This window comes from Thalassophryne amazonica, chromosome 13, assembly GCF_902500255.1.
Source record: "Thalassophryne amazonica chromosome 13, fThaAma1.1, whole genome shotgun sequence".
Taxonomy (NCBI): Eukaryota; Metazoa; Chordata; class Actinopteri; order Batrachoidiformes; family Batrachoididae; genus Thalassophryne; species Thalassophryne amazonica.
Window position 1 is genome coordinate 36,388,080 of NC_047115.1, and position 15,099 is coordinate 36,403,178.

Below are 15,099 nucleotides of genomic sequence, written 5' to 3' on the forward strand. Positions count from 1 at the left end.
GTTGCCATTTGAAATGACTTTAGTTTTGTGTGATGTCTGTGATCTGCTTTTTTTCTACAAAATTAAACAACTGAATGAACATCGTCCGAGGCCGGTGATTCCATAATTATTGCGAGGGGTTGTACATATTTTGTAATTTTATTAAAAACTTCATCCTTATATTTGCAATTTTGCATTTGTGTGATATTAGCTGATACTAGTTAGGTACAGTGAAAGTCACTTCCAGTTCCAATCATTTAAGCAATATAATTATAAATCTGTCTGCAACATTAACCAAATACTAAAAGTACTGAAAGAATATTGTTGAAAATGAGAAGAAAACAGTGGTTTCAAATTTGTGTTCTTCCCTACAGGTGCTAATATGCTTGTAATGAAATGCTGTAAAATCACAAGACGTGGCTACACAATTTCAAAACTAAATGTGAATGTATTCACAAAATCATTATTAATAACAAACAACAGTGTCCATGAGGACCCTGCGATTAGCGACAAGGTTTCACAAGCAACTTGGTACCTCATCTGCCTTTATTTAATTGCATCGTAAAAGATGCCAACATAATCTAAAGATGGAGGGACACTGGTCCTTGCCTCCATCTATCACAACCCAAAACTGCAGAGCTGAATATAGCTTTTATTGACTTCCATACAGAAATTTTGCTGACTCACTGCTAGACTCCATTAATCCTTTGTATGCCCTGCAAGTCACAAATGTATCTCGTCACAGCCAGTGCTTGGTAAATTTGAATAAAATGTCAAATTTGTGCCACTTTTTACAGTTTTCATAGAAAATGAATGAATTAATGAATATTTACAGTTTCCTGATCCAGCCGATGTCAGGCATCATCTACACCCAGCCGTGGGTGAGCCTGGATGCAGAGATGAGGTCAAAGTATAACTTCTATGTGAAAGCAGAGGACACAGAGGGAAAGTACAGCCTGGCTGAGGTCTTTGTCACAGTGCTGGATCTAAACGACCACCCGCCCGCCTTCAATGACAACTTCCTTGAGAAGACCATGGTGATTGGAGCACCTGTGAAAATAGAGGTATATACTATTTAGTCAACTATTCTGTAAGATAAATTCAAAATAATGTCACAGACCATGAGGTTTATTATTTGTTTGTTTGATTTGTTGTTATTGTATGAAATGCATCCACACAGGCCGTTGATGATGACGCAGAAGTACCCAATAATGTCATTGAGTATGCCATCATGAGGGCTGAACCAGATAATATCTTTGACATTAATGCGGACACGGGGGAGATTATGCTGAAGTCCTATATAAAGTCAATGGCCATTATTCAGAACATCACCAAACAGAGGGACTGCACCTGGTCACTGGTGGTACAAGCCCGAGACAGAGGACAGCCGTCTTTCAGCACCACTGCGGTTGTCAAGATCGACATCACGGAAGCTGTAAGTTATCAGTGTATAGCTACACATCATGCTAAAGCAGTGTTTCTCAAACTTTTCAGTCCAAGGGCCACTTAACTAATAAAAACAAAAAAATCTCACAGACCACCCAACTACCCAATTATCCAAAAACAGGTCTGCTCACCACTCCAACAATACCAAATACTGACAGTTTTACAGATAGCTATGTTTACTACATCACATATATACTACTATCTGTTAGACTTTGTAATCATTTTTTAAACAGTTTAAGAAACTTTTTTTTATATTAGAATATGATGTTAATTTAAAATGTGATATTTTATTAATATACTCATAGACCTATAGGAGTCGCTCACAGACCACCAGTGTTCCAAGGACTAGAGCTTATGGAGTCATGAAGTTGCTGGGCAGAGGTGTTTGGCAATGCCAATATCTTTGCAGATGAACATAGGTCCAAGTCTTTAGGGTGCTGGTGCGCTCTGTCTTGCTGTATGGTTGAGAGTTGAACGCTAACCAGTGACCCAAGGCGATGACTGGATGGCTTTGGTACTAGGTGCCTTCAGAGGATCCTTGGGTACCGCTGGAATCACTTCGTATCAAAGGAGTGGTTACTCAGAGAGACTAGGATGAGGAGTATCACTTGCATTGCAATGATGTGCCAGTTTCGACATTTTGGCAATGTAGCCCATGTCTCTGTGCATGATTCAGCATGAGGACCCAAGTAGCTGAAGAAGGGTAGGTGCAACTCCAGTGCATGCTCCCAGACTTGACTTTTTGCATAATCTTGCTTACAATCAAACAACCCAACCCACAGACAAACAGGCAAGTAAAAACAAACTCTCAGCTGAACAGGCAAATGCAAAGAATACAGCACAGGAGTCACATGATCAAACTGTCCAGTTCCAATCAAGATTTGAGCAGCTGTATTTTGAATCATCTGCACACATCTCAGACTTTTCTGTACCAGAAAACAATAAGTTAGTCATCAATTCTAAAACCTCTTCAGTTGTTTGTTTGAAGGAGAACTCCAGGAGTTTACAACCTAGGTTCTGTTTTATGACGTTGTACGCAATATTGATTAAGAATATTGATTAATTAACCAGCTAATTAATGTAATGCATGTGGCGAGCTGTCAGTAAATCTCTTCTTGTTACAACTAAACTGGCAAAAATGCCATTAGTCACGTCCAGTAGCACAAAGATTATCCCCAAGGCGATGAATGTGTGCATGTATACCTCCTTCAATGAAAAGACAGTTTTTAAAATGACCAGTTATACAGTTAGCTGCTTCTCTTTGCCTCCTAGCCTACCACAGAGCCTAGTTTGTAAAACTCAGGATCTTCTCTTTAAGTAGACTTTTGTAATATGCCACCATCAAACATCTGAATCTCACTCAAATGCACTTGTCATGTTTTCAGATCAAATCCAGATTTTTCTCGTACTTCATGGGCCTGAAGAGACGTCCGGGGGCCGTGTTTGGACTTTGTGTTTCTGTAGTCGCCTTCGCCATTTCACTGACAATCTTCATTTCAACCATAATATATTGCAACTCTTTGAAAAAGTCACGTGTGCAACCTCATGGCAAGATCAGAAAGATTTCCAGGAGGCCCGTTACATAAACCAGGCTTGCCTTGAGCTCATCAGCGCTCACGTTTTTACTCTGCGATTTTTGTAACATTTTATTTTGAAAGATTTACAGCAATGTTGTGTCTGTAAAAGAGCACAGGAGCACAGAAAATCCTCTCAGAATTTTTCCATGTTTCTGTTCTGTGATCTGATTTAGTTTTGAACCACAACAAATGACTGAAATAAATACTTTAAAAAAAAATTCCTATCAGTTGATACAATTTCTCTCTCAAATACTGAATGGTCTCAGCTACAGGTTTCCCAGTCAATCTCTCTGATCTTGTCTTGAAAAAATATGAAAATGAGAAAGGGTTCTTAAAGGATAATCATGTTTTTTTGCAATATTTAGTTGGAAAGACATTCATCGAGAAAAACAAAACACTGACATAAATCTGGCTGCTGATTTTCTTGGAGATTTTACCCCAGTCTCAGTCAGTAGCAACATTATATGATGTTTATGGCCAAATAATACATACATAGAGTTTTTCTTATTATGTGACCATCTCAGACGTCAATCCTATGGATTTCAATTGTCCCTGTGCTCTTTTACAGACCCAACTCAGTGAGGGGCCTTTGGCATCATTTTTAATGCAGAGTAGAAACGAGCCTTTGCAGATCATAGGTCTGCTCGCTGGTGCCATCAGCCTCATGGTCGTAATGACAGTCGTCATCTCCACTGCAACATTCATACGCAACAAAAAATCCAACCGTATCCTGCCCAGTCGGCGCGTGAGAAGGAGGCCCAGACACCAGCCGACGACGTGGACCTTCAAGAACCCCTTCAAGAAACCTGATAATCCAGGAACCAAATTTCAAGTTGCAGATGAAGAGCAGCAGCCTGAGGTCTTTGTCAACAATATCAACTGTAATAATAATGTCAGTAACATTGTGAGACAGTGGCCTATGCCGCCATGCGCCCCGTCTCTGCCCCCTCCGCCACCGCTCTACATGCCAACGGACAGGCATGGGGCTGGAGCCGCTGTATCAACTGCACTGGCACCAAAACCCAAAAAGAAGGTGGTGATGACGAGGCAGGACACTATAAACAAAGCGTTGGTGTCAGAGCTCAAAATGAGGCTGGAGCAGAAGAGGATGCTCAAACATTAGTAATGTCTTTTTATGTGTCACTGCTGTTCAGTCATTCACCATGTCTCTGCTTTATTTTCATTCTGTTTTAGCTAAGTTCTTTTGTCAGCAGTGGTTCTTTTCTATGGTTGAGTAAGACCACCGGGAGTTGTGTCATGACACTTTCACTCACGTGTGTGTGTGTGTGTGTGTGTGTGTGTGTGTGTGTGTGTGTGTGTGTGTGTGTGTGTGTGTGTGTGTGTGTGTGTGTGTGTGTGTGTGTGTGTGTGTGTGTGTGTGTGTGTGCAAAATATCAAAATACAACAAAATATCTCAAAAACTAATTTAGGAATTGCAACCAAATTTTGTACATTACTTAAGTCCCATACACAGATGAATCTATTCACTTTTCAGGTCAAATGCAAATTGGTAAGTAGAAAACGTCTTATGGTTGGGAATCAGAGGCGATAGACTCATGGTCACTTTACATAAGAAATTACATGTGGGCTTTCAAAATATATTAAATCCCATTTCACCAAGATGGATCTTGAAAGTCACATTCAAGGTGAGTTTGATCACTTATAATGGCCACATGGTACCAGACAGAGATAAGAGGTCATATGGGGGCTTAATATAATATGTACCTTCTTATTTGGCCTTGAGTGACCTTGACCATATTCAAAGTCAGTCCCAGATTGATGTAATAAATCAGAATATACTTTACTCACTGATACAGTATCTCAGTAAGGCAGCAGGCTTTGCACTTGCTTGCGTCCTGTGTAATTTGTTATCAAACCAAGCTTCTTACAGGAGATTTCATGACTCTTGATCTGACTAATGAGATCAACCTGAGGGAGGGGAACCAGAGTTATCATTCTGGGAAAATCTAATCCTTCTCCACAGGTGTAAAGCACAGGATTTTCTTACCATTGATACAGTCAGAGAATGTTACAGACTCATAGAGCTGCATTTCTTTACATATGGTGATCGAACTGGAGGTCCTTCACTGCAGAAAGTACTGCTATTGTCAACTCTCCTATATGGGTGGTATCATTGCAAATTTGAATGAAACAACTGTTGAAAAATTAAGATTTATTTTAATCTCTTAAATTTATTTAATTTTAAGAAATAAATTGTATTTAATAGGTCCTAGCCCCCCATGACCCTTAACTGGATTAAGCGGGTGTAGGATCTTGACCTTGACCTGGATAAGAGGCTAAAAATTAATGAAAATTGTATTTATTTTATTTATATTTTATATAAATTCAAATATTTTAACTTGAAGCACAATTGTTATTGAAAAAATAACAAAAACATGCAAACATTTAAAATCTTTGACTTTTTCATCAAGATATGCAGACTGACGTCCAGGAATTGTGAGATATTTTGCTGCAACATCCTACAACTTATGCATTCAGATCGATGCATTTGCTGCTATCAGCAAATGCTATCAGCAAATCCATCGTGAGTCTGCAAATATACATTATATTGCCCCCTCGTGGAGAAAGAGAAGAGGCTGTGTCACCGCAAGAGCTTAAAATTAAGCATGTATGATAGAGTGTGGGGAGCTCATTATTTTTGAAAATTATTAAATGAGTTCAGATTTCTGAGTTTGATTTTTGTGGCTTCCTTACTGTCAGGGAATTATTTAAAACAAAAATAAACAAATAAAAAAAATCTTGGTTGCAGTTGTATAAATCTTTTCCTTGAAGAACTGCAATGAAATGTTGAGTGAGTAGATCTGAACTGAACTCAAAAGACCAAGCAACCTTGTGAACGAGATGACTCGTGAAGAGTTCTGACTCCACAGTATGTTGTTTCTGTGTCTGCATGGGTTTCTTAAAGGGATTCTGGCCTCAGGACAAGCAGGTTGTTGTTGTGAAAATCAACCCAACTCATCCTCATCAGAAAGTTCCATGGAGAAGACTGATGTTACTATGGATTGTGCCTTTCCTTCTACAACATCAGCCACAAATACGTTACGTTTTTCAATGTCAAAATGAACCTAAAGATACAGACAGCGACCAAACGGGAGGTACGCTGAAATAACAAGGTGGTTTAATGTTCAAAACACGTGAATAAAGTTCAGCAGAAAAGTGAGAACAACGGGGTCCAAAACGGCAGTCAAACAAACAAACAAAAATACAATCCAACACACTGAGGTAATAAGGACAAAATCAAAACTCACTAACAGGACATGGGTATTTCAGAAGGTGATAATTTAAACCTACTCACAAAGAAATCATTGGAGGGGCCAAGGAGAAGAAACCAGCAACTAAATAAGGAAACTGGAGGCTTAAATACACAAAGGAACAAATGAGCAGCAGGTGTGAGAATTAGGGAACACCTGGATGCAATACTGAACTTAAAAATAAAAGGTGACTAAAAACTCAACAGAAACTCGGGGGGGTGTAAAATCTAAAACATCATGATCACAATAATCATACTAAAAAGGGAACCACAAAACTAAATACCAAACCAGGGAAACAACAGCAAACTAACAAGGAACTCCAAACTGAACAAAGTGCAATCAGGGAAACGTAACACGATAACACTGAAGAACACTGGACTAAAACGTAATGTCAATGTCAATTTTATTTATATAGCACATTGTTAACAGCACCAGCTGCCCAAAGTGCTTCACATGTTAAAAAACAATATCAAACGTTACAAAAACAGGGCAATTAAAATCCAAATAAACAAAGACAAATAAAAAAACAAACACAAACAGCTTACATTGTATTAAAAGCCAAAGCAAAAAGATGTCTTAAGAGCAGATTTAAAAGACTCTAAAGTTGGAGCAGTTCTGATGTTGAAAGGCAAACTGTTCCACTGTTTGGGGCGCAGCTACCGAAAAGGCCTGATCACCTCGAGTCTTTAATCGAGATCTGTGCACATTTAATAAAAGCTGGTTTTCAATGACAAAAAACACAGAGACGCAGACAGAGGACAGATCACAAGGAAGGCACACACGGAGGACAGAACACAATGGCAAAAAGACAGAAGACAATGACCATTAACACACAGACAAAGTTCAGGCCACAGATATGGACAGGGGATAGACCACAACACAAATGATGCAGACAAAAAACTAAAATGTGAATAAAAATAAATAAATAAATAAAATGCACAGTTTGGGGAGAAGGCACTAAGCGCATTATGTGATCCACAGTTGTCTTTTTCCTGTGCACAAATACCAGCTTCAAACCATGAAATGATGCTTATGAACACCTAGGCTTTCTTGGGTTATAGTGGAGACCCTTTTTTGGGAAGGGGCAGTGAATGAGGGTGCATATTATTCCTCAACCTTAAATCACAGAAATAATATTAGCTATTCTGTAGCATTTGGTAAACCTGTTTCAAAAATTGTATCAGAATGAGCAGATAAGTGAAGTACTGACATGGTGAATTTCAGAAAAAGAAATGTAGCTGTTAAAAACAAATGGACACATTCAGTAAGTAAGTAAGTAAGTAAACTTTATTTATATAGCACCTTTCACAGATACCGATCACAAAGTGCTTTACAGAGTGCAGTAACAAAGGCATAGAATACAACAAAGTCAGAACAGCGAAATTAAAACAAAAAAGTAGTGCCACTAATTAAAAGCTTGTCTAAATAAAATAAGCTGCTTTTGAAAAGAGTCAACAGTCGGCCAAATGGAGAGACGGCAGCAGGGCATTCCACAGCCTGGGAGCTACTACTTGAAACGACAGGTCCTTCCGAGTTTTAAACCAGGTCTTGGGGACCTTCAGAAGGTTCTGGCCCGATGACTGGAGAGAGCAGCCAGCAGAATAGGTGTTAACAAGTCTGTGATGTATTGGCAGGCCTGTCCATTAAAAGCTCTAAAAGTCAAGACTAAAATTTTAAAATCAATTCTGAACTTCACAGGTAGCTAGTGTAAAGAAGATAAAACCGGGTGATGTGTGCCCTTCTGTTCGGTCCTGTTAAAAGCCTCGCTGCAGCATTCTGGACCAATTGGAGACAAGTGACTGTAGATTTGTTAAAACAAGTAAAAAGAGAGTTACAATAATCTAAACGAGAGGAAATAAAAGCATGAATGATCATCTCCAGATCGGGTATGGATAATATTGCTCTCAATTTAGAAATATTTCTCAAATGATGAAATCTGTTTTTAACCAGATGTCTTTAATGGCTGTCCAGAGACATAGACTGGTCAAACAGAACACCAAGGTTTCTGAGACAGGACTGAGAAGAAGTTCCCCCTATATTAGTACAGGCCTGGCAGTCCAGGCCAATGAGAACCACCGCCAGGGCAGAATTTAATTTTTTTTGTTTTAAACATCTACAAAATAACAAAAACATATGGACGAAAGCAAACTGGACTAAAACCTTTCAAGTCTCTTGTTCACATAAGGATGGAGAAGATGGACAAACCAAAATGAAGTGTAACCAATATCCTCACAACCGCTACTGCTACTAGGGGGTGTACTTAAGAATTGCTCAACCTTATGTTGCTGTAAATCATTCAAGGATTCAAGGATTCAAAAGAAGTTTATTGTCATATGCACATAGGAACATGTTCCCTGCACAATGAAATGTGTTTACTGCATTTTACCCATCCTAATTGCCAGTTAGGAGCAGAGGTCGCCTTTTTGGCAACACGCAACACTTTTGGTTTTACTCCCATTTTGTATGAGATGAACTCAAAGATCTAAAACTTTTTCCACATACACAATATCACCATTTCCCTCAAATATTGTTCACAAACCAGTCTAAATCTGTAATAGTGAGCACTTCTCCTTTGCTGAGATAATCCAACCCACCTCACAGGTGTGCCATATCAAGATGCTGATTAGACACCATGATTAGCGCACAGGTGTGCCTTAGACTGTCCACAATAAAAGGCCACTCTGAAAGGTGCAGTTTTGTTTTATGGGGGGGGGGGGATACCAGTCAGTATCTGGTGTGACCACCATTTGCCTCATGCAGTGCAACACATCTCCTTCGCATAGAGTTGATCAGGTTGTCAATTGTGGCCTGTGGAATGTTGGTCCACTCCTCTTCAATGGCTGTGCGAAGTTGCTGGATATTGGCAGGAACTGGTACACGCTGTCGTATACGCCGGTCCAGAGCATCCCAAACATGCTCAATGGGTGACATGTCCGGTGAGTATGCCGGCCATGCAAGAACTGGGACATTTTCAGCTTCCAAGAATTGTTTACAGATCCTTGCAACATGGGGCCGTGCATTATCCTGCTGCAACATGAGGTGATGTTCTTGGATGTATGGCACAACAATGGGCCTCAGGATCTCATCACGGTATCTCTGTGCATTCAAAATGCCATCAATAAAATGCACCTGTGTTCTTCGTCCATAACAGATGCCTGCCCATACCATAACCCCACCGCCACCATCGGCCACTCGATCCACAACATTGACATCAGAAAACCGCTCACCCACACGACGCCACACACACTGTCTGCCATCTGCCCTGAACAGTGTGAACCAGGATTCATCCGTGAAGAGAACACCTCTCCAACGTGCCAAACGCCAGCGAATGTGAGCATTTGCCTACTCAAGTTGGTTACGACGACGAAATGGAGTCAGGTCGAGACCCCGATGAGGACGACGAGCATGCAGATGAGCTTCCCTGAGACGGTTTCTGACAGTTTGTGCAGAAATTCTTTGGTCATGCAAACCGATTGTTTCAGCAGCTGTCCGAGTGGCTTGTCTCAGACGATCTTGGAGGTGAACATGCTGGATGTGGAGGTCCTGGGCTGGTGTGGTTACACGTGGTCTGCGGTTGTGAGGCTGGTTGGATGTACTGCCAAATTCTCTGAAACGCCTTTGGAGACGGCTTATGGTAGAGAAATGAACATTCAATACACGAGCAACAGCTCTGGTTGACATTCCTGCTGTCAGTATGACAATTGCACGCTCCCTCAAATCTTGCGACATCTGTGGCATTGTGCTGTGATAAAACTGCACCTTTCAGAGTGGCCTTTTATTGTGGGCAGTCTAAGGCACACCTGTGCACTAATCATGGTGTCTAATCAGCATCTTGATATGGCACACCTGTGAGGTGGGATGGATTATCTCAGCAAAGGAGGAGTGCTCACTATCACAGATTTAGACTGGTTTGTGAATAATATTTGAGGGAAATGGTGATATTGTGTATGTGGAAAAAGTTTTGGATCTTTGAGTTTATCTCATACAAAATGGGAGTAAAACCAAAAGTGTTGCGTTTATATTTTTGTTGAGTATATATCCCTGCCCTAGGTCACGAGCAGGGCTGAGCAAACCTTGACCGGCCTCATGACACACTTAACAAACAACAACACACATAAGCTGGTCCGGTACATGAACACATATAAAAGCACACACAAGGTAAGAAAGGGAAAAGAAAAGCCTCCATTGCTGCTGCGTTGAACTCCCGCAGCACCACTGGAGAGCAAAAAAAACCCATAGCACAGAAAACAGTCATAAAAAAAAAAAACACAACAGGCGACAGACAACAGCCGAGACTTGGATGTGTCCAGTGTCCAGACAGACAGCCTGGAAAGGCCGCCCTTGAGGCGCCATCAGGCCTTATCTGTCCATCCTGGGGGGGGGGGGAATGATTGATGAAAAAGAAAATATTATGTACTAGTACAGTATATGCAACCCCTTGTTTCAAAGTTTAAGTGAATGATTTGAATTTCCAAATGCAAGAAAAAATGTACTAGCTTGATTATCATTGACGCTCTGCACTCTGAGATGCGGGGGAAAGGCTACCAAAAAAAAAAACCCCAGGCACTTTAGAGAGAACGCTCGGCTGATGGGATCATGGGTAATCGCCATTAACACATTTCAATCGGAGCACGTATTCACGGGGTGACGCGATGATCGGTGAGATGTTCCTGAGATGATTCTACACCCCAGGCACCGTAGAGAGAACGCCCGGCTGATGGGATCATGGGTAATAAGTGGGTAAAGTGCGCAGTGTGTGTTAAACGCATTCTGGGTTGGGGATACTTGTGAGAAATGTACCTGAGATTTCTCAGACAGGTATAAGATGATATGCTATTAAAATATTTCTAGATTTTTGGAAATGCAATAATATTTATTTTTAAAATCTTAATTAGGGTATAATTAGGTAGGGTAATTTCATTGTTATTTATGTCAAGAAATGTAGTTGTAATATAAACTTGAAAGTTATGTCGAAAGAAATGGGTGTGTCATTAACAAGGAAATAGTTCGTTGTATATGACTTTTTTAATGGGTTTCTTGAGTAATATCCCAGTCCTGAATCAGTCCACCAGAGTCTCAAGGTCCCACAGTCAACATCTCAGGACTGGGAAGGGAGGGGCAGGGGAAGACAAGGAGGCGGGGGAGACGAGGAGCGAGGCTATCAGGAGTGTTCTTCGGGGGGAGGATTTTATCCCAGCGACCTTGAAGGACAGCTGGTGATTGGAAACCAAATAGATATCCAGATTAACAGACACCTGACAGATTCCACTGTCTGAAACTTCAGAGTGGCTCCCAAATACATCTGAATAGAGGAGAGATGTGGTCTTACAGACGATCAAAGCGGTTTTCCAGTGCAGCCATTCTCCCCGAGATGGATTCCAACGTGTGGTTGACCCCCGCCTACTGAGCTGACACTGCCCTTCCAATCGAATCAATCATGTGGGGCAGCCTGGACGGGCCAATTAATGCCGCCTCCACCTTCTTAATTTTCCGGTAAACCAGTGCTGTGGCCACTCCACACAGCAGAAACCCGGTCACCACAGCTCCAAATAAGTAAACTATGGGCTACTTTACTCATGATAATTCAGTTTTAATAGAAAAGGAGTTATGTCACATACATTTAGTGATAGGCCGTGCGGGTGCCAGGCACCCAAACAGTTTTGGACCCTCTATGAAGACTCCCAGACAAGGCTTGGGTGTAAAAGAAGTCGTCATCTTTAATTTAGGCTTGGGTTTGGTACACAGGCTGTCAGTCAGCGGAGCGAAGGTGCAAACAGGGCTAGGCAAAGACGCAATCATCATCAGGCAGGAATTAGTGGCAGGAGCAAACACAGTTTGCAGGGATGAAGCAAAAGGTGTAGTCAAAAACATAGAACAGATTACAAAACATGGCAAGGCAAATCAGGACTGAAAACAAGAGCTAGGATGTGTACCAACAATGACAAACTGGCGAGGAAGTGGTGCTGGGAGGTGGTTAAATAGGACAGGAGTTAACAAGGTGCATGTGAGGAACAATCTTGAAAAGGGGACGTGGCTAGTGAACAAAGATTAAACACTGTGCAAGATGAGAGGGAGGAAGAGAGTGGACAAAGTGAAGTGATGTAGGATACAAAGAGGCGTGAGCAGGTGCCAAGTGTGAAAGAAAACAGAGCGGACAGAAACAAAGTGAAAGACAAAGACATGAGGCAGGTGCAGAGATGTGAAGTGAGAACATACTAGGATGGGTGTGAGGGAAAACAGGGAACTATGAACCGAGCTAACAGAATAAAATATAACTATGATGAGAACTAGAAGCAGGCATGAACATGAGAACAAACAAAACTACATGACAAAATAGAGATACATAATCAACTAAATTAAACAGAAACTGACTTAAGAAAACAAGGCAGTAAAACAAAACATAAGAAAAGCAGTGACTAAACAATAAGAGAAAACTAATCCTGACATGCAGCACAACAACAGAGAGGAACTAGATAAACCAGTGATGAATGATAATGAACAATAAATGAAAACACCACAACCAAAGTAAATAGTAACAAAGAAAACAAAGTGACATGTAAAACATAACAGAATAAACCATGATGAAAATAAACAACTAATAAATCAAAGCTGGGGTGCATGAAGGGAAAAAGAGGAAAAAACTGAATCAACACCCAGAACCGGCCAAAATTGTGACATTTAGAAGGTTTTAATCACATTTGCAGCATCTTTAATGGAGGAATGACAACATGCCTCATTTTTTGCACACTGCTGGTATAATACATACCAGCAGTGTGCATTTTCCTCTGTATAGGGTATTACACCCTATACAGAGGAAAACGCTCCGTTCCTCACTTGGATCTGGCAACAGTGTGAGCACAGCCATGGGTTTCAGTGAACCATTCACTTGGTATTTGCGGAGACGTGACCTGAATATGTACGTTATTCTGCAGTGCACAAATTTTGCAGATTACACTCTCTAATCCAAAACCAAACTTGTTCATATTTGTACAATATTGCATTGGTGGCTGAAACCCAAAAGTCCATCTGCACTATTAGGACTGACACTGAACGTGCACAAGTGTCAAGAAACTTTCAGCAAGCTCAGCTGGCGCATTGATGGTGAAAAGCAGACATATTATTGACAAAGTAAATACATCCACAAATATATAGTTTTCGGCATTCTTCTTGTCTTTTTTGTTTTGTTTTTGGTTTTTGTTTTTTGTTTTTTTTTTAGATCAGATCCACAAAGACTTTAGGGTCCAAGCCAAATTTTTGGGTACAACATTTCCAAGTATGCACGTGCACCTTCCAAGCTGATAATGCTCTGAAGTGACACAAGGGAATATGAAGAGCAGCCGAAACGATCTTGTATTATGCCGTGTAAGAGGCAGTGAGGATTACTGTGCTATTTGATTGAGGATTACAGAGCTGGAAGTTGCAAAGAGCATTGATGCTTTAAGAATTCAAGAAAGCTACGCGGCATGTGTTAAAAATGAAAGGGCTGATGCAAACCCTGTGTGCTCTGCACTCTGCGATATACCCGTGTGTGATAGTTCATGTTACCACAATCACAAATATGTTGTAGATCAATGTAAATTTGAGATCATCTCTCCAGTCCAGAGATACGTTATGTTTTTGTTGACCTTGACCTTTGGACTGTACATCTGTACTCCAATCACCTGTTGTTGCACAGTCCCATTCCATTCCATTATATTTATTTAAAAATGAATATAGTTTTGCCTATTTAACTCTTACTTCTTACAGAGGTGTTTTTTTCTTTTTTCTTATTGTTTATGCACCAATAACGCGAGATCAAATTCCTTGTATGTGAGAACTTACTTGGCAATAAATTTGATTCTGATTCTGATTTTCAAAAGTTAATCAGCTTGAAATAGCTGCCCAAGTAATATTACCACTGAGTTTGGTGAAAATCCATACAGCTATTTTGTGTTTTGTTCATCTGTTTTTCTTTGATGTTCTCTGATGTTCTTTGGGGAGGTGATGGTCTAGTGGTTAAGCGTTGGGCTTGGGACCAGAGGATCCTTTGTTCAAATCCCAGCCTTGCCCTTGGGCAAGGTCCATAATCCCCTAGTTGCTTCCGGTGTGTAGTGAGCACCTTGTATGGCAGCACCCTGACATCGGGGTGAATGTGAGGCATTATTGTAAAGCGCTTTGAGCATCTGATGCAGATGGAAAAGCACTATATAAATGTACTCAATTTACCATTTACTTTGTAAGTTATCTTGTTCACAGGCACACACACACATATAAAAAATAAAAAAAAATCTGCTTCTGCACACATGTAGACATGCACAGTTGGAAACAGTAAGTCATGTGTTTTCATTTCTCACTTGCAGCATCAGGAGAAAAATCAGATATACTCAGATCACAAAATGACACTTCACACGTGATCTGTGATCGGGCTGATATCACATGTATCATACACAGCGGGCAGGGATTATAACAAAAAGCAGCATCCATCCTCCACACGCAAATCTGAACAAGCGACACAGCACATGTGTGTCTGTGCTGCAGAAAATCACAGTTGCCAATTTCAGCTGGTCTTTTCGAACAGTGATGTTAAATCAGTATAAGGGAGGTGGAGGTGAAGGGGGCAGCATGAGGCCGCCCGTGTTTGGGTATTGTGTTGGATAAACAAAGTCGTCTTGATATGTATCTGATGTGACATCTGTCTACGCCGGTCAGTAACGCCCCTGTGTGACGTATGGCTGCTGCGTTGTGTATGACGCACATTTAAGATGACGCAGAAAGGCTTAAACATGCATTAAAGAAGCACTGAGTGCACGCATCGCACTAATGAACAATCACAATAATCAGACCCC

The 15,099-nt window shown here is 40.7% G+C and overlaps 1 protein-coding gene across 1 annotated transcript in view; it reads left to right on the plus strand.

The window, feature by feature from the left end:
* The window catches only part of cdhr1a (cadherin-related family member 1a), a 48,632-nt gene extending 44,507 nt beyond the window's left edge, over window positions 1–4,125 (plus strand). The window contains exons 14-16 of the mRNA XM_034184358.1: window positions 815–1,043; window positions 1,160–1,414; window positions 3,571–4,125. Coding sequence (XP_034040249.1) covers window positions 815–1,043; window positions 1,160–1,414; window positions 3,571–4,125 — 1,039 coding nt within the window. The remainder of the gene's footprint in view (window positions 1–814; window positions 1,044–1,159; window positions 1,415–3,570) is intronic.
* Window positions 4,126–15,099: the final 10,974 nt, after the last annotated feature.